The sequence below is a fragment of the Lipotes vexillifer genome, unplaced genomic scaffold, assembly GCF_000442215.2.
Source record: "Lipotes vexillifer unplaced genomic scaffold, Lipotes_vexillifer_v1.1 scaffold404, whole genome shotgun sequence".
NCBI classification, from domain to species: Eukaryota; Metazoa; Chordata; class Mammalia; order Artiodactyla; family Lipotidae; genus Lipotes; species Lipotes vexillifer.
In genome coordinates, this window is record NW_006777380.1 from 807229 (window position 1) to 827061 (window position 19833).

The 19833-nt window shown below is 38.3% G+C and overlaps 1 protein-coding gene across 2 annotated transcripts in view; it reads right to left on the minus strand.

The window, feature by feature from the left end:
• Positions 1 to 19833, minus strand: part of LOC103080373 (gamma-aminobutyric acid receptor subunit beta-1) — an 86849-nt gene that overhangs the window by 11256 nt on the left and 55760 nt on the right. The window contains exons 2-4 of one of the 2 annotated variants that reach the window (XM_007450975.1): positions 5444 to 5581; positions 5189 to 5341; positions 2053 to 2297 (exon numbers count right to left, since the gene is read on the minus strand). In XM_007450975.1, coding sequence (XP_007451037.1) covers positions 2053 to 2297; positions 5189 to 5341; positions 5444 to 5581 — 536 coding nt within the window. The remainder of the gene's footprint in view (positions 1 to 2052; positions 2298 to 5188; positions 5342 to 5443; positions 5582 to 19833) is intronic. The other variant, XM_007450976.1, reaches the window with a different exon arrangement.

Sequence of the window (19833 nt, forward strand, 5' to 3'; positions counted from 1 at the left end):
CATTCCTGAGGTAGTAGCAATTACGGTAAGAACTGGAGCAGTGGAAAGATTGAGAGAAGGCCAATATTACCTTCAATCATACTAATTTTTTCTTCTGTGGTATGAAATCTGATTCTAATCCATCTAATAAAATTTTCAATTCTATGATTTCCACTGGCTCTTGTTTATAGTCTCAAATCCTAGTCTGATGCTTTTCCTGTGGACTTTATTTTAAGCTTTTGTGTGTGTGTGTGTGGTATGCGGCCCTCTCACTGATGTGGCCTCTCCCGTTGTGGAGCACAGGCTCCGGACGCGCAGGCTCAGCGGCCATGGCTCACAGGCCCAGCCGCTCTGCGGCACGTGGGATCTTCCCGGACCGGGGCACGAACCCATGTCCCCTGAATCGGCAGGTAGACTCTCAACCACTGCGCCACCAGGGAAGCCCCCTTAAAGTACTTTTAAAGCTGGTATGGCTACAATCAGATAATAGGAAGCTTCAACCTTTCTTCAAAGTAAATGCTGTCCTGTCTTATTTTATAATCCATTCATAATTTTCTTTCCAGCCAGATCAGAAGATTCTCAAGGGCAAGTATCATGCCTACTCCTTTTCCCATGGCATTGAGCATAGTGTTTTATACAAGAGTGTAAATTTATTTGAGTGTGTTGCTTTGAATTCTGCCCATTTGGCTGAATCTGTATGTTTTCCTCATTTGTAATTTTCTAATTACCTGACAGTGTTTGTCACATTTTGATATCCTACTAAAGAGCATGAAGAAACACCTTGAAGATTCGTTATTTGACTTCTGCCTGACTCTCCAGCCACAACTCAAATTATTCTCTTTCTCCCTCACTTCCTATGTTCTTGCTGCATTGGTCTTCTCTCAGTACTTTAACACGTCACACAATTCTTTGCCTAGAATGGACATGGCATGGTTGTTTCCATCACTTAGGTGTCAGATCAAATGGTAATTCCTCAAAGAGGTCTTCCTGATCACCTGATCAAAGTTCCCTGTTGCCTTGAATCTGACCCCAAACATTCTCTTGCCTGTCACTCTGTTTTACTTTCTTTGTAGCACTTCCTATTACCTGAAATTATGCTCTTGATACTTGCTTGTTTGTTTACTGCCTGTCTTCCCACGTTAGCATCTAAACTCCATGAGAGCAAGGAACTTCGTCTCGTTGAGAGCAGTACCCCCAATGCTCAGAATCGTGAATGAATATTTGAGTCGTCACCCTGTGTGCCATCTTGAAAACAATTTGTCGTGGATCCAGTATTTCAATGCACATAATTGTCAAATGATTTCAGTGAAAAATGCCACAGAAGTTGAGATTATAGGGATTTTTAAAAAGAATAAACAAAGCATTATTTTAATGCACACTGAGAACATAGGTCATAAGATCTACCAGTGAAAAGCAAAGGAAAAATACTGACAATGTCTTGTATATGATAACAGCTAATACTTATTGAGTTCTTACTATGTACTAGGTATTGTTCCAAATAATAGACTTTAAAAGAAGTAACAAAACTCATTTAGTCCTTATGATAACTGAGAGATAGGTATACTATAGTAATCTCCATTTTATGGTTGATGACACTGAGAGCAGAGGTTAGATAAGGAGTTGCAGAGGTTGATTTGCCTGAAGTTCTAAAGCCAGTAAGTGGCAGACCTGGGAATTAAATCCAATCAGTTTGATTGCATTCTCTGGTTGTAACCACCATGCTATAGTGCCTCATTGCCACTTAGGAGTAAGAGTTTGTTCACTTTAGTTCTCTCATTTATTTATTAAGTAGGTCTGGAATTATTCTTTTGTGTATAGTTTCACAACTCTATAATTTAAAATAAAGAATAATGGACTTAGGGTAGAGTTGCAGGCCCAGGTATGTTATTAAGCTATGTAAACTTCAACCTAACATCTTCAATTGTCAATTTTCAAATATGTGAAATGAAGGGTGGTTGGAGCCTTATTAAAGATAAACTAATATTTCATAATTTTTTTCTGTTATGAGAGCTCTGGGCACCATGCTGCTGCTGAATTTCAGAAGAAGATTGTTAAGAATATTTAATATATTACCTGGACTTTATTCATCTCCAGTTTGTTCTTCTCATTAGCGCTCTGGTCTTGTTTGCCAGCTCCTTTTTTCTGAGGGCCTTTTCCAAAGAAGATGTAATTTACAAAGGCATATTCCAGCAAAGCCAGGAACACGAACACAAAGCAACCCATCAGGTAAATATCAATTGCTTTGACATAAGGGATCTTTGGCAGGGTCTCCCTGAGGTGAGTGCTGATGGTTGTCATTGTCAGCACTGTGGTGATTCCTATGAAACAGAAAGACACAGCTTAGCTGAACGCACTTGTTAAGTTCCCTTTTCAAGATTGAGAGGACAGATGCCGATCTCTTGTTGGTGCTCCAGAATGATGGCAGTAATGCAATAAACCACAGGGCAAAAAGGGCAGACAATTTGAAAGACAAAGCTGCAGGTTCCCTACATAGTCCATAAGTAAATCATAAAATGGGATGCGCTGTGAGTGTTGGGTTGAAAACTTTTTTTTAAAAAAGAATGCACAAAGGAAAAAGAAAAATAGATGGAAATATTAAAATCTCATTGATATGCCCACTGCTTACTGTCAAATGTCCCTCATTCTGCTACGTGCCACCTCCTTCTTTCCTTCCTTCTCTCAGCATCTCTGTCACGACCCTCCTAAATCTGTCCTTGTAATACTAATCACCACAGCAGTCACTACCGAACTGAAAGTTGGTGACCAGTTTGAGGAGAGCTATTTCATTGCATGCAACTGTAATACACCCAGGTCACAGGGTCAGTATGGTCTTTTAAAATTGTAATGCATTATTCATAGTGAGTCAACATGAAAAGAAGAAACAAATAAGAAAGTTCATGACTTGCATCAAGTATTTGATATATGTGTTTTAAAATATAACATAATCTTATTGCTTTTTTTTTTCTTTTTCAAATATTACCTCTAGTCCCTTGATTCCAGAGACTAGAATGAATTAGTGCCCCGCAGTCAGGAAAAGACTTCCTAAAAATTCAACTTGTTAAAGAAATTTAAGAGTGTAGTCTTTTTAAAAGGAAGATTCTGCTTTGTCTACTTTGTTAAATATGGCATTCTTAACAATATAATGTTTGTGTGTCTGTATAATATTTTGTGTTGATTATGGTGATGAAATGATAATTGGGAAAAATAGGAAGTGATACTTATATCTAATACTAAACTCTGCTGTAATACTCATATTACACATTTGTATAGTGTTTTTACAGTTTTAAACACTTACAGCTATGAATTATATGGCTGTCATAACAGCCTGCTGAGTGTGATATGGCAGGTATATAATTCCCAGTTTATAGCTGAGTAAACAGAAACTCTGAGATTAGTTATTTTGCTCTAGATCACCCAGCTAGGGGCAAAAAGCAAGGAGGTGTGAAGCAAAGGCATTTAAAATAAAAGCAGAGAGATGAAAAAGTAAAATGTGAAACTTGACGGAGGTCCTTAAAAATAAAGATAGGAAATGTGAAATGGATATTAAAGACAAAGGAGAACTGGCAAAGGGAATGGAAGTTAGAAAATGAAAAGGGAAGAAAATAGTTTAGCACTCATTTGCCAGCCAAATTATTCTATTTAGATTCCCTGATTTGACTACTAAATTTGAGGAGAACAGATAAAGTAGGAAGTCATAACTACCATACAAAAGGTTAAAATAGTTTAGATCGGTGATAAATTTAAATGTCTGGACTGATATTAAATGCCATCATGAGTGGTCCTATTTATTTCTTAATAAAAGTTAAAATTTCCCCTAATATAATTCTACCTAATGTTCTGTACAGAAGCAATAATTCATTAAAATCTACTAATTCCACTTCTGCTTCTACTCCTTGGCTTAAATTTTTTAAGCAAGAAGGGCTAGTAAATAAATGTCTTTTTCACTTAGATAAGGTTTTAAATACCTTAGGTTTTACATTTCAAAGAACAGGTTTATTCAGCATCTGCATATGCTGACACCTCTAATCAAAATATTATTAGCTTTGAGGATAGATGTGTAAAGAGAACCACAATTCATGACCTTGATAGTTCATATTCCCTACTGTAGACACTGTCCGATGTTTTTTCTTTAATCATAGCGTATACACATATTCCAATAATATGTGCAGATACATGTGTATGATATGATAAATTATTTGTCTACTTTCCTTAGTCTTGTAATGTTCAAAGGTTGATAAGGGGCTGCCCACACTTGACTTTGTGAGCCTTATATACTCAACCAATAACGATGAGCTGTGGAGTTGACAGTTAGTCTAGGGGTGAAAGCGTATGCTGATCATCTAATCCAGTTCCGTAGTCTCAGAAGAGAAGAGCTGTATATGTTAGCTTAGTAATAAATGATGTTCTTTTGTGCGCGCGCGCGCGCGCGCGCACGTGTGTGTGTGTGTGTGTGTCTGTAAACAAGCCCCAGACAGTGATAACTGAAATGGCTCTAGGGTCAAATATGAGGTAGACCCACACACACATACCCAGATACATCAGACAGACCTTACATATTCTAACTTTCCAAGGAATCCTTTAAAATCTCAAATACAGCCTTTTCGCTTACAGCAATTACTCAACCATGGCAAGATTAGTTCTGAATTCTGTTTCGCTGGGAAGGAAACCATTTTTTATTCTGTCCTGATCACAGATCATTAATATAGCTGATGAATTGTCTGTGCCTTATTCAAGTAGAAGGAGCTCTATTCAAGGGAGACAGAGCGATACAATTTAACTATAGTTAATATTTGAAAGATAATATTGACATGGCTTGTTAATGGTCACAAGGTTTAGCTTTCTCCGTATCCATTTGAGAATAATGCGATAATGTTCTCCACTGTAAAGAGAAGGAGCCAAAGAAGAAATCACAAAGTTAGTAAAATATTAGTGTGATGAGAATTTTAAAATATTCTCTAAGAAGCACTTATATAGTGTTGAATGTACTCCAAGATTTGTGTTTTATTTTGGTAAAATGATAAAAAGGTATTACGTTGTAAAACATTCACTCCTGTAAGGGCTTACACATAGATGTCTTATTATCCAGCACTCTTACGGTAATCTCATTCTCTGGCTCTCTGTGAGAGACACCCTGGCCTGTAATTCTTATCATTGGTTGTTGTTAGACGTTAAATCCCACCAGCTCTCTGTAGTGCTGGGAATGCATTACCTAGTGCAACTCTGGCTGCAGAGGCATCATAGTTGATCCAAAACGACACCCAGGACAGAATTGTAATCAGTGTGGAAGGCATGTAGGTTTGCAAAATGAAGTAACCAATGTTTCTCTTTAGACGAAAACTTAGTGACAGTCGTGGATACGCCCCTGAGTGAAAAAAAAAAAAAGAAAAGAAAATCAGATGGTCATTTGGTGGGAGCCATCTCCTTTCTCATCATCGCTAGTCCATTTTGGGGGAAACATCCTCACCTGTTGTGAACTCCACCTTCTTGGACACCATCTTATAGTCAACAATTGAAAACTGAGGAAGCTCAATTTTATTCACTCCTGTTACTGCTCCTTCTCCTCCATTCCAGTAAAACTCAATGTCATCCGTGGTGTAGCCATCTGAAACCAGGAAACAGCAGAGTTAAATAGAAGTCAGTTGGCCTAGAAATTCATTTTGAAGACAGTTGGGGATGTGGAGAGAAATTTCCCGGCAATTGATGATAAGATGATTTTGCTTTAAATTGGGATAACATAAGAGGTTTCATGTTGAGTGCTGTTTCTGACAGGCTGGTTGTGGCTGCCTTGAGAAGATGGATATACTTGGCTTTACTAAACATAACCTCTGTGATCATTCAGTGATATCTGACATCACTGCTGCATATTTATTCTCACTGTGTCCACTAATGGGCACTCTTCGGTTAGGTTGAGGGATGCCTGAATTCTAGGTGCCTGGGCGTAGATCTTGGCTATGTGTTATTTAACAACAACAAGTATAATAATTGAGCACATATTTGTTAAAAGGGGAACAGAAAGGATAAAGGGATGGAGTATAATAAAAGATCAAATTAGTACGGACCCATTAAATGATCAAGACATTCAAAGAAGAGTATACATTTTTCAAAGAAAATTAGGTAAGCTTCCCTTTATAGCCTTTGATTATAGCTAATATATAGGTGAAAATTTTAGTAAATATGTGAATTTTTGATCATATTTTTATATCTTAATACTTATGTTAGTGAGGTTTACGTAATTTAAGGCGAATGTGTAGAGGGTTGTAGATTGTGGTAGAAGGATCTGTCTTGAGATCTATTCCCCCTTCCAGTTCTGCTCCCAATCGCCATGGGTCTGCTTGGGTTATGGTCATACATCAGAGTAGCTTGCATAAAAAATGTATTAATATATTAAAAAATCTAAAAATCATTTAAAACATATAGAAGGCTTTATATTTGTATCTTTCTATCTGCTAGAGACAAAAAAAGATCTTTCTAAGGTTATTTTCTATTTTTATTGACCTCAAATAAAAAAGCATCTAATCCTTTTCCATTAGAATTACTAGGGCTTATGTTTCAAAAGTAACCATATAATGTAGTAGATATTTTGCCTACTAACTTTTGATTAAACCAGAAACATTTTTTCAAGAGATAAAGAGTAATATATTTAAAATTTAGAAGTTGAATGCCAAGTGCCAAAGAAATCACCATCAACATATCACTGAAAGAATGTAAGAAAATTTAAGGTCTTCTTCCTTTTTATTTTGAGGGGAAATAAAATTATCTTCACTTTATTGTTTTAAACACTTCTAGCTTCTCTTCAAAAAGCTCCTTTTTGAATTCTTGTCCCTGAACTCATTGCACTCACAACTGTCTTGTATTTGTTACTTTTGCCACTCTATACAGGTTATTATTTACTATAATATGTTTCCATTTGTTCTATTTTATTTCTCTTAAAACCATCTTCTTCTAGTTCAAGAACTTGCCCTTTCTTCAGAGGGTAATCTTTCATATTCAGTAACCTATTTTACAATGACCCAAGTAGAGCATAGAAATGGAAGATATTTACTTTTAGATATAATCTTCAGTGTCCGAGAGGCTGTGAGACCCTCGATACCCACTGGACTTAGAACAATCTACATGGAACTAATTGGCATGTTGGGGATTTCCACCAAATTTAGGTATGGCTCTGTAAGACTGTGATTCTTAACATCTCTTTGAGAATCTGATAAAACCTTCTGAACTCAAGAGAATGAGAAGACAAGCCACAGACTGGGTGAAAATATATACAAAAGACACATCTGATAAAGGACTGTTATCCAAAATATACAAGGAGATCTTAAACCTTGACAGTAAGAAAACAAAAAACCTGATTAAAAATGGGCCAAAGACCTTTAACAGACATCTCACCAAAGGAGATATACAGATCGCAAATAAGCATATGAAAAGATGCTCCACATGACATGCTGTTAGTGAAACGCAAATTAAAACAATAATGTGATGCTACTGTACACCTATTAGAATCGTCAAAATCTGAAACACTGACATCAACAAATCCTGGAGAGGATGTGGAGCAGCAAGAACTCTCATTCATTGCCAGTGGAAATGCAAAATGGAACAGCCACTTTGGAAGAGGTTCTGGTAGTTTCTTACAAAACTAAACACGCTCTAATCATATGACCTAGCAATCTTGCTCCTTGGTTTTTAGCCAAAGTAACTGAAAACTTGTGCCTACACAGAAACCTGTACACAGATGTTTACAGTAGCTTTATTCATAATTGCCAAAACTTGGGAGCAACCAAGATGTCCTTTGGTCCTTTGATACTGTCGTACACATAGGTACTGGTATATTTCTCAGTGTTAAACGGAAATGAGCTATCAAGCCTCGAAAAAACATGGAAGAAACTTAAATGCATATTATTAAGTGAAAGAAGTCAATCTGAGAAGGCCACATACTGCATGATTCAACCATGTGACATTCTGGAAAAGGCAAAACTATGGAGACGGTAAGATCAGTGGTTGCCAGGGCTTGGGGGTGGGGAGGCATGAATGTACAGAACACAGATCCTTAGAGAGCAATGAAAATACTCCGTATGTTACTATAGTGGGAGATAAATGTCATTATGCATTTGTCTAAACCCATAGAATGGACAACACTAAGAGTGAACCCGAAAGTAAATTATGGACTCTGGGCGATAATGATGTGTCCACATCATTTCATCGATTGTAACAAATGCACCACTTTGGTGGAGGATGTTGATAACAGGGGAGGCTATGCATGTGTGGCGGTGGGGAGTATATGGGAAATCTCTGTATCTTCCCCTCAATTTTGCTGTGAACATAAAACTGCTTTAAAAAATATTCTTAAAAAAACTTCTGAAAAAACTCTACAGAAAAACATACATATAATACATATGTATAGATAGATAAATAAATACAATTTGACGGTAATTTCTGAGAATCATGGCTTCCCCTGGAGCTCATTTAAGTGTTCTAGAATAAGAACCTCCTCTCTGAGGGGAAATGGCTAGTGGCAACACGACAGCTTAAACTCAACCCTGATGCCCTTCCTTCCACTTCCGATTCAACTATGAACTACTAAGCCCAGCATGAAGTGGGATCTGGGGAATGTGAGGTCTCAGCTCTGTCTGGATCTAGTAGACAATGATGTCATGGGATGTTTTTCCCCTCAGGGATAGGAGAGAACTGGGGGACTACCGGCATGGGGTACTTGGATGGGGTTAGAACAGTGAGATTAAGGAAGAAAGCTGGGTGCAGGGATTTGGGGGGACTATTAAATGAAGGCTGCTGCCCCTTGTGTGACTATCTGGAGGAACTGCTGTTTTCACAGTCCTTTAATAAGATGTAGGAGAGTTTAAAAAGTGGGGAGAGAGAGGAAGAGAGAGAGAGAGACTACCTCCTGGTGCATCAGTAGGGGAATGACAGCTTGCCTGGAGCCCACCATGGTTTTCAGCTAGCTAGAACACTGTTTCCATTTACGGTGCTCTGGCAGCTGGGTCCAAATCCCAAGGGATATGCAAGAGAAACACAGCGATATTTATAAGAAAATCCAGTCATCCTACAGAAGGAAAACAAGCATAAGATCCAGAATAGATGGCTCCTCGTGAGAAGAACTGGTGGAGGAAGCAGATGATAGTTTGAACTTTTCATTTCCCATCTTTATTCAAAATTTGGGAACATATAAGGATATCTGATTAGAGCACAAAAACTTCCTTACTTCCTTGTACTAAAACCCATAGTTTTCAATTTAAAAAGAGTGTTAGATAAATTGAAAAGAAGATGGCCACTGATGAGGCCAGGTTAGTGGATTGGAAGACAGTTTGAAGAAAATTATAGAAATCTGGAAAGCATAAGTGCTTTGAAAGACTCATCTAGGACAGCTAACATATGAATAGTGGGCATTCTTGACAGGAGAAGAGGAGCCATAATACACAAAAAGAAAATACAAATTTCCCTGAATTTAATAAACTGTTTTGCATATTGAAGGGCTCATTATATTATGTAACCGTGATATCACTCCTGAACTCCAAGGGTAAAAGAATAATTTTACAATCTTCCAGACACAAAGTACAAGGTATTTTCACAGGAAAAACTCAGATTTCTGAAAGGAAAGGATTATAGAATAACAATTCAGAACATCTAGAGTAAAGGCAAAAGGACAGCAACTCAGAGACTCAAGAGTCTCATTCCCCACCAAAATACCACTTCTTTCCAGAGAAGAATTCCAGAGAAGAATATATCACCCAGGGACCTGTTTGAGGAAATTATTCCTACAGAAGACTCCAATGAAACAAATGAATCAGGATGGATAACTAAGACATTATCAGGGAAAGCTCGTTGGAAACAGGGGTGTTGTAAAGAATTATAAGACTACTTTGCTCAAATCTATGCAAACACATTTGAAAATTTGAATAAAATGGATAATTTTCTCGTAAGAAAAGCATTTGCTAAAGCCCAAATCAGGAGAGACAGAAGATCAAAATAGTTTGATGTTACCCCCTACAAACAAATAAACACCAGACTCAAACATTTAAGACTGATAATTCTATTTCACTTAAACAGTTCCAAAGTATAGGGGAAAAATGAAAACTTCCAAATTGTTTTCATAAACTAAGGAGAACATATTAGCAAAACAAGATCCAGCAGTACATTAAATAACAATGCATAACTAGTGGGGTTTATTCTAGGAGTGCAAATGATTCAATATTAGAAAATCTAGTAATATACTTCATTATATTAACAGATCTAAGGAGAAAAAAGCATATGATTATATACACAGGTGCTAAAAAGGCATTTCACAAAATTTAATAGCCAGTCTGTTTGTTTTTTTAACAAAACAAACATCACTCAATAAATATGCATAGATGGATATTTCCGTAACATGTTAAGACATATCTATCTCACGCTCAAAGCCAGAATCACGCTTATGGTGGAAACACTAGAATATGTTAAGAACAAAATAAGAGTGTCCACTACCATTGCTCTTATTTTTAACATTGTTCTGGAAATACTAGCCATAAAAGAAAGAAAATTGAACTATAAAGTTGGAAAACTGCTGGTTAAACTATTAAGATTTGCTAATTATACCACTGTATATCCAGTAAACCCCAAATAATTAACTGAGAGACTTTTACAAACAATAGAATTAGTATGACTATGGGGTAGAAAATTACTACACAGAAATGGGTAGCTTTCATATATAAAGACAAAAATTTATAATGGGAAAAAAGACGCTTTTTAAAATAGAGACAAGAAATATCTAGTAATAAACTTAGAAACAGGCAAGACTTATATGAAGCAACATTTGAAACACTTTTGAAAAGCACAAAAGAAGCCTTGAACAAATAAAAAAGACATACCATGTTTTGAATAGGAAGACTCAACATCATTAAGTTCATTTACAACTTAATGTGATTGCCTAGTGATACCAATGAGCTTTTCGTTCTGGGAACTAGATAAAGTGATTCTAAAGTTAAAATAAACAGATTGGAAAATCTAAGACAGCTCTAAAAAATAAGACTCCTGGCTTTGTGCTACTAACCTTAAATTGACAACCAGGCACGAACTTATGTGTGTGTCTTACTCATTCAATGAGTAGGTATTTATTGAGTGCTGACTATGTGCCAGGGGGTGGAAAGTTACTGTGGCTACAGTGGTGAATAAAACTGACGTGGCTCCTGCACTCTTGGAGCTTGCATATTTCATGTAAAATGTTACATATTTCACCACAAAATTCCTTTCTAAATCCTTCTGTATGGATTGGCTTTTTTTTTTTGCGGTATGCAGGCCTCTCACTGTTGTGGCCTCTCCCGTTGCAGAACACAGGCTCCGGACGTGCAGGCTCAGTGGCCATGGCTCACGGGCCCAGCCGCTCCGCGGCATGTGGGATCATCCCAGACCGGGGCACGAACCCGTGTCCCCTGCATCGGCAGGCGGATTCTCAACCACTGCGCCACCAGGGAAGCCCCCTTCTTTTATTCTTTAAAAAATTTCCTGATGCCTAGAACAGATTCTGTCCACAGTCATGTATCCAATACATATTTATGAATAAATGACTTTGTGAATGTTGTTTGCTGCTTAGGGGTCTATGTTTATTGTCTCAGATAGGTAGCCTGATATATAACTTACTTGGTAGCATTCTTGAGCCAGATTTATTCCTTGCTTAAAATTCTTCTGCTCACAAGGGCCTTACAGGTGGGTCTGGGCACCAAGGAAATGGAAAAAGCTGCTTATTAATTTTAGGCTTACTGAGTAACTAGGTGATAAATTACAACCTCAGTCAGATCTTCAAATTGTAGGATTCTAGGGGATAACTATGTAAGCGATATCTAGAGTTGAAGGACTAGAGATGGTTCGCCATTTGGGATTGAGAGGGGAGAAGACGGTGGGTGAGCCCAAACCTCTCACTGTCTTCTGCTTTTGCAGGGCAGCAGAACCCTTCAATGCCATGCACAAAAACAGAGCTGGAGTATGGCTATCAATCAATGTGAATCTTAATAGGATTCAATGATTTATACAGTCAGTGGTCTGGGTCTGTATTCCCAAGCTCACTGGCACTTCGTTCAACTAAAACCCTTTAGGCTTAATGTTCAAGGTACTGAGATAATTACAGATGATTTGGGGGAAAAAAGAATGCTCACTCCATTTCAGGTGGAAGTGTGAGTTCTCATGCGAGCAATAATGGCAGCTGGATCCAAAGGGGAGAGCCTAGAAATAAACTATTATTCAAAGATTACATAAGAACATTTTGCCACAGAGAGCAAACATCAATTTTCTCACACCCAACCGACCTATTTACCAAAGGTTTCCTTTATGAATCAGTGACTTCATACAGTGTCTCAAAGCCCGAACCCTTGGATACCAAGGATATTGTTTTGTAGCAACAATAACTACACAGAAGCTCTCAAAATTTCCTCTCAGCCCCTGGGGACTTCTTAGTGCAGCAGAAAGTACAGATAAAATTAAGTTGATGTCATTGGTTAAAGATGCATGGAGCTAGTACAAATATACAAGCATCTGGATGTTAGTGTTTCTCTTTGCTATTTGAAACACTCTATTTTCGATGCATTTTTCTAACCTGGAAATAAAAATTACTCCCTGTTGTGCTTAATAGAGCTGGGAGGATGGTCTAAAATTGTACTGAAATGTGTTTTAGAGAATGTAGAGATTTAAGCTTCTAATCCACTGGTGGACATGAGTAAATGTGTTTCCCTTTGTGGAATGGCCATGGCCTCATCTCAAGTTTCACAGTGTGGGGCTTGATTGGCTTAAGCCAATTGTTAAAACACCATCCCCTTTGCTATGGTGACTGGCTAAGGGTTAGGCAATCACCCAGGTCTAAAACAATTAGGTCATAGCAGCCCCCCTTTCCAAATTAGTTGCTTGGAAATAGGCATGTGACCCAAGTTGGTCCAGTCCTAGAGAAATCTAGGACTTGTGTTCAAAAGTTGGAAGAGAGACGATTTCCCTCTCTCTTTTAGCTGTTAGTAAACAGGAAATGCTGAGTGGAGAGTGGCCAGTCCAGCTATAAGAGCCAGTATCTTTCCTTCCTGTTTACATCAGTCATTACTAGCACCTAACTGAAATCACACTCATGATCAACATTTCGGCTGACCTACTGAAATAAATTTAGTAGTCTTCCACTCTCCACTTCCTCCTGCTCTTTCCACGTGGGGGCAGAAATATTAGGAATTTATCAATATCTCTGCTCCAGGAGCTGTGTAGATCCTTCCTGTTTCAAGGTTATTAGATATTTGTAATGGTGCATCTCAGAAGCAGATCAGAAAGCCAGTTGGGTCTAATCCTTCCCGTGGCTCCAAATCTGCTATAACATTTATTCTAACGGCTACTTGGGATTCCTTTCTCACCCATCTCTGTATCGCCTTGGTATCCTAAGAAGCAGTAAACCAACCATGGAAGCCAGATTTTTTTAAAAAATTTATTTATTTACTTTATATTTATTTTTGGCAGTGTTGGGTCTTTGTTTCTGTGCGAGGGCTTTCTCCAGCTGCAGCGAGCGGGGGCCACTCTTCATCGCGGTGCGCGGGCCTCTCACTGTCGTGGCCTCTCCCGTTGCGGAGCACAGGCTCCAGACGCGCAGGCTCAGTAGTTGTGGCTCACGGGCCCAGCCGCTCCGCGGCATGTGGGATCTTCCCGGACCGGGGCACGAACCCATGTCCCCTGCATTGACAGGCGGATTCTTAACCACTGCGCCACCAGGGAAGCCCGGAAGCCAGATTTTTAAAGCATTCTCACAAGTATTAAGAAACTGTAGGTACGACAGCAGAAACTAACACAACACTGTAAGGCAACTATACTGCAGTTACCAAAAAAAAAAAAGAAACTGTAGGTACAAATCTGTGCAACAAACCACTTAATTCACTCCTACCTGACGACCCACCATTTGAGTGGTCATCCAGGGAAGGCCCTCGTGCTATTTTCTTAGTCAACTCAATAGTTAATTACGTTTCTGGGTAATCATTAGAAAATACGTCCTTATAATAAGAAAAAATTCACCTTCTCGGAGAGCATTCACCATCTGATCCTTGTCTACCCCTTGTGCTAACAGAAAATAAACCCAGGACCTTTTCTACATGACAGTACATCCCATTTTTGAGGATACCTCTCACGATCCCTTTCAGTGTTCCCTTCTTCAGCCTTTGGTCTTTCGCAGGATGTACTCAACCTATGAAGCTTTTCTCCTCTCAGTAGTTTCCAGTTTGCTGATATGTCCTTTGAAGCATGGAAGCCCCAGGCTGAGAGGTGGCCATGTCTACCTCGGCTCTTCTTCCTTCTTTTGAGTTATCTGGAAAATGCTCCTATTGTGTAGACTCACCCCCAAGATTAACCCTGCCCTGGTTTAATCTGGCCAAACATAGGAGGCCATGGCACCTCCTATGTTTGGCCAATATGTAAATTTCCAGAGTGACTTTCCAAGAGTCCTGCTCTTTCATATCTGACTGCTTAATAACACATGGTCCATTAATCCTTGTCTACGCTAGATCATCCCCATTTAAAGACTTTCAGATCCCAGGTACTTCTGATTTTGGAGACACCTTCCCACATTATATTAAATACATTAAAATGCATTCACATCCCATGTTAAACCTAATTTACATGTCACTGTAAAAGCACTGGATTGCAGCTGACTTGTTAACATAATGTTATATTAGTTTTAATATTGTAGTTTTCCTTATGCATTTTGGGGCCAATAATTTAAGAAGACCCTTGATAAACTCGTAGTATGTAGACATTTTGCCTATAATGCTTGTTGGCAAAATGGCTTTGCTGGAGCCCAGATACCAACTGGGCTCTAGTGCACTGCTTAAGATCTCTTTCCATGCATTCTTTGTTTGGAATATATCCAGCTCCTCTTAAATTTATGACTGATGGGAATTCTGCTGTCATCGTCAGATCTTCTGACCCTGATTGTGTCTTGTCCTGATTTCTAAATTGGCTACCACCTGGAATTTCTCACGATGAAATTGTCTTCCAGGTTGTACTGCATGCAGTAGCTACCCCCTTGGGTTGTTCAGGCGCCCTCTCTGAGGCTGAGCCTCTGTCTGACCCTGTCTGGCCTCCTCCACCATTTTTCTGGCCCCATGCTGATGAGGTTCTTATACGCTTTCCACCATGCCTGTCCAACTCATGATATTCTTGGCGTAGCTAGCTAGTGAAGGGCAAGACTTTTCTTATTCTAGTCACTGGTCTTCTATTAAAGCAGCACAAGTTCAAATTAGCTTTTTGACAGTCACATTACTTTTTCTTCCTTGGACTCAAACACAGGATCTATTATAGTCCCCATTAAATTTTATCTAATTCAATTTGACTTGCTGTTGAGGTTTTTTTTTTTTTATCTTTATTTGCTCACCCTCTTGGTTTCATGTTCTCTTCAGGTTTGATAAACATGCCTTTTATCATTATTCCCTTGACTGAGACAAATGTGGGATGGCAGAGACAAAGATAGAGCCCTGTTACAATCTCTTGGCAATACTCCTCCAGGTTGATAATAAAAGTCTCTAATCAGTGCTTTGCTGGGTGGCACCATCATTTATTCATTATTTTTAAATTAATTAATTAATTTTATTTTTGGCTGTGTTGTGTCTTCGTTGCTGCGCGCAGGCTTTCCCTAGTTGTGGTGAGCGTGGTCTATTCTTTGTTGTGGTGCACGGGCTTAGTTGCTCCGCGGCACATGGGATCTTCCCAGGCCAGGGCTCGAACCCGTGTCCCCTGCATTGGCAGGTGGTTTCTTAACCACTATGCCACCAGGGAAGTCCCCCATCATTTATTCATTTAATATTTGCCTAATAGTTTTAGCTTTGAGTCTGTAGCTCTGTATTTATCACATTTTCCTGATTCAGTGATTTTACAATCCTATCAAATAAGGAAGTGAGGTCTATTTTGACTTGTGTTTGGAGAAATCGAGCTGTTTCCATAGATTACTGAGCCCTCTTCTTTGAGATCCAGGACTAGAATATTTCCCAGACTGAATCAAGTCTCATCAGCCTAAGTGTCTTTGAATTTATCTTTCTTACCTTCTGGAACGTGGAATGGTGTATTCCATTCTGTCAGTACCAATAATAATTAGGTATACTGATGATGTGTAGGCTTATGATAATCACCTTCCCTTCACAATGCCCAGCTTCCTTTAATATGTGCTAATTGAGCTATATGGCATTAATTTGTGTGGGTGCATATGTTTTAGGCAAATTATTGGTTAAAAATTAGAATCAGGGTTGCTGTATGCCCAAAATCAGTGGTGAAGTAAAAGATAATCACACCTGGAAATGCTAAAATCTTACTATTAAGTGTTTGTTATATGTTTTTTTTATCAATAAAGGTTTCTCAAAACAAACAGCTACTAGCTATCTACATTTTTTTGGTCTTAATAGTCAAAGGAGAGAATATTTTATGTCTCAGAAAAAATCCTTATCCATCTCTTTCTAATTTGTATTAATTGCAAAGTAGATTTTTCTGGGAAATCTATGGTCAAATTTTCTTTTATAGTCTTGAAACCCTTGTAGGTTATCTATACATTTAATGAACATCCCAATTTTTTGGACCCTCCCTACTTAAAAAAAATAATTGGGGTGAAAGATGGAAATAAATTGTGACTGTTAATGCTTGTTCCTAAGTTATGCCAAATCTGGGCACAACTTTCTCAAAAGATAAATTTTACAGTATGGCAACAATGTCAACAACAAAAACCGTGTACTTCTTACAAAGTTCTGTGAGAAATCTCTGTTCCAAAATTGAGACAGTCTTTTGCTTAATATTACTGTATGGAACAGAGAAGGCCTTGCCTGTTCAACTCAGCTCAAATGAGGTCTTGGAGTTACTGGGATTGGATGTCATCTCTACCCATAATTTCTGCTCTGATAAAAAGGAACATCAAAACCCCTCTCCACTTTGAAACAGTTGTTTGGTTGGGGGGAAAATCCATTATACCTGTTTTCTCCAAGCATTGGAATGACCATATTGACCTGAACATATGAAAAATGAATTAACTGCATAAGCAGAGAATCTAAACCAGTGTGTTAATATAGGTGTGGTTTAAGATTGTTTAACAGTCCTATTTAAGATCGGATATTGGGGCTTCCCTGGTGGCGCAGTGGTTGCGAGTCTGCCTGCCGACGCAGGGGACGCGGGTTCGTGCCCCGGTCCGGGAGGATCCCACATGCCGCGGAGTGGCTGGGGCGGTGAGCCATGGCCGCTGAGCCTGCGCGTCCTGAGCCTGTGCTCCGCAACGGGAGAGGCCACCACAGTGAGAGGCCCACGTACCGCAAAAAAAAAAAAAAAAAATTGGATATTGTTTAAGAATGCTTGATCTATTAGACATCCTTAAAGGTGTGCATGCTTGTTTTATTAAGAAGAATAAAAAAACAAAATCAGGCCTAGTCTAGAGAAGGGAGTCGCCTCTGATTATGACAAGCACCTAATACGCCACTTGTGCCTTTATCTTCTAAAGTGTGAGTGACCTTCAAGGAAAAATAAGACCAGGAACAAGTAAAGTACAAACGAAGGTGATTATCCAGCTAATTCAAATGCAATATTATGTGAACCTTTCTGTTCTGGCAATGTTATTGTTGGTCTAAAACTCTAGATTAACAGCTTAGATGATAACCCCACTTACCTAATTTAATTTTTATGACCACATTGCATCATAAATATGGAAAATTATTCAGAATATATTCATGGTATTTTTATTTTGAAGAGTTATGTGCATCCTGCTTGCTTGTGAATCCACCCCTGAGTGGTTACCGAGTTTTGCTTTGTTTTAATTCTTCTTTTCTCTTTTTTAGAGGGTCACTTTCCACTGAGAAACTCTGATGATAAGAAATGGTGATTTGTCAATAAAATACATTTTTGGAGAACTCGTTAAAAACGTTAAAAAACCCAACTCAACCAAACCAGTTATGGTAAAATATTTACAGTATGAGGTTAAGAGAAAACAAACATAAGAAAAATGTATGTGTATGTGTATATATCACAAAGGATATTATGAAAGTAGTTAATAGTGGTTAGGATCATGGGTTTTTCTTTATTTTAAAAATTTTATGTGGTGAACTTTTAACGCTTTTAAAAATAAAACCCCAGTAAATTATTTTTATGTTCTAGAAAACGCCTAAATATTGTATGAACTTCAAATCTGTGAAGATTATTTGAATGACCTGTAGAGGGCACTCAAGACCTTCCAGATTCATAGGGAGAGACAGGATACTGTCTGAAAATTTTATTCCTTTCAGTTGCAGGAGTTTTACATTTTTCCTATTTTAGCTTTGGATCACTGATTCTCACAAGGTTCTATTTTAAAATTCATTTATGTTAAATAACACTAGTACAATTCTGATTAATATACCTAGTCAAATTCATATTTTTAGCTAGAAATATCTGTTTATATTTAAATACATACAACTCTAATTGTTACTAAAATGATTAAAACAAATGACCTGTTTTGGCATATTTAATGCTTAAGTTGTAATCTTTTCACTAACATCTTCAAAAGGACAGTCTATGCTAGTTTAGCTATGCATATGAACTAACGAATATCTATGTGCAGCAAATGGACCTATGCTTCCCATCCTTATTATTATTATGCAGCTGGTCCCAATAAAATGCATTAAATTAAAAATTAGCCTTCTATCAGGTCAGAGTTTATTTTCAATTTTTATTTTATTAACTAAGTTGCCTAGTTCCTGATTTCTTTTAGCTATAATCTATGTATTTTAGTCTCATATACCTTATCAATCATATTCAGATGCCATTAATTGAGATGAGACCCACTCTATTCAGTTTCTAAACCTGATGCCTTCCCATTTGTGGATGCAAAGTATGTAGTCCCTGCCCTGGGTTTTCACAAATGTGTTGCACACAACCTATGATAATAATACAGTACCAAGCTACAGTATCTAAAAAAGGTGGATTTTATTTTCCAACAAGATAGCTTTTCTCTGGCAATTCTCAGCCATCTTTAAATATTTTATGTTCTTTTGGATTCCCTTTAGGATCAGGTTGGATAGCCTTAGCAACTAGGAGGCCATGTGCTTTTGTGGCTCACAAACTATTATATGTTCTTGTTTAATTTCTTGGCTTTTGAAATCATGTGAATAGAATGTTGAAGAGCTGACAGTTCACAGTTGTTTGTATCTACAGCTTATCTGCACTCATTCCCAAGTGCTAGATTGGTGTCACAGAGGTTACTGTGGTAGGCTTTTTGGGCACATTAATATCTGTGTTTTAAAAAAATTGCATTGTGTCTGGGCATGAGGGAAAAAAAAAAACCTATCCGATTATTACTGGTTTTGCTGGAATTGATTTTTCACTCCGTGTAACTTGGCAGTTACACTGATGAAACATGTGGCTTGCTGCCATTTTATTTATGTTGAGGGCTTTATTTCTGATGCCCATGAAATAGGAAGACAGGCAAATATAAATTTATCTTTGAAGCTGCCTGGTGTAGAAGTTTGGGAGCAGCAGTTAGGAAAGGGCACTGTTGTAATGTTATTGCCTGATCTCAGGCCAGCGAAGAGAAACAGTGAGTATCATTTTCACTTTTCAGAGGGGGGAAATAAAAGTACAGATTTCCATGATCTGATTGGGAAAGTGAATGCTTCCAAGTTTCTATCTGTGGAAATGGGGCCAATAATCTGCAGTACCTGACTCACAGGGAAGACAAAAAAAGGTTGTTTTTGCAAAGTTAACAGCTACAGAGTGCTTCTTAGAACAGGGGTTCCCAACCCTGGGGCCGTGGACGGCTACCAGTCCGTGGCCTGGTAGGAACCAGGCCGCACAGCAGGAGGGGAGCGGCGGGCAAGCGAGCGCAGCTTCATCTGCCGCTCCCCATGGCTGGCATTACCACCT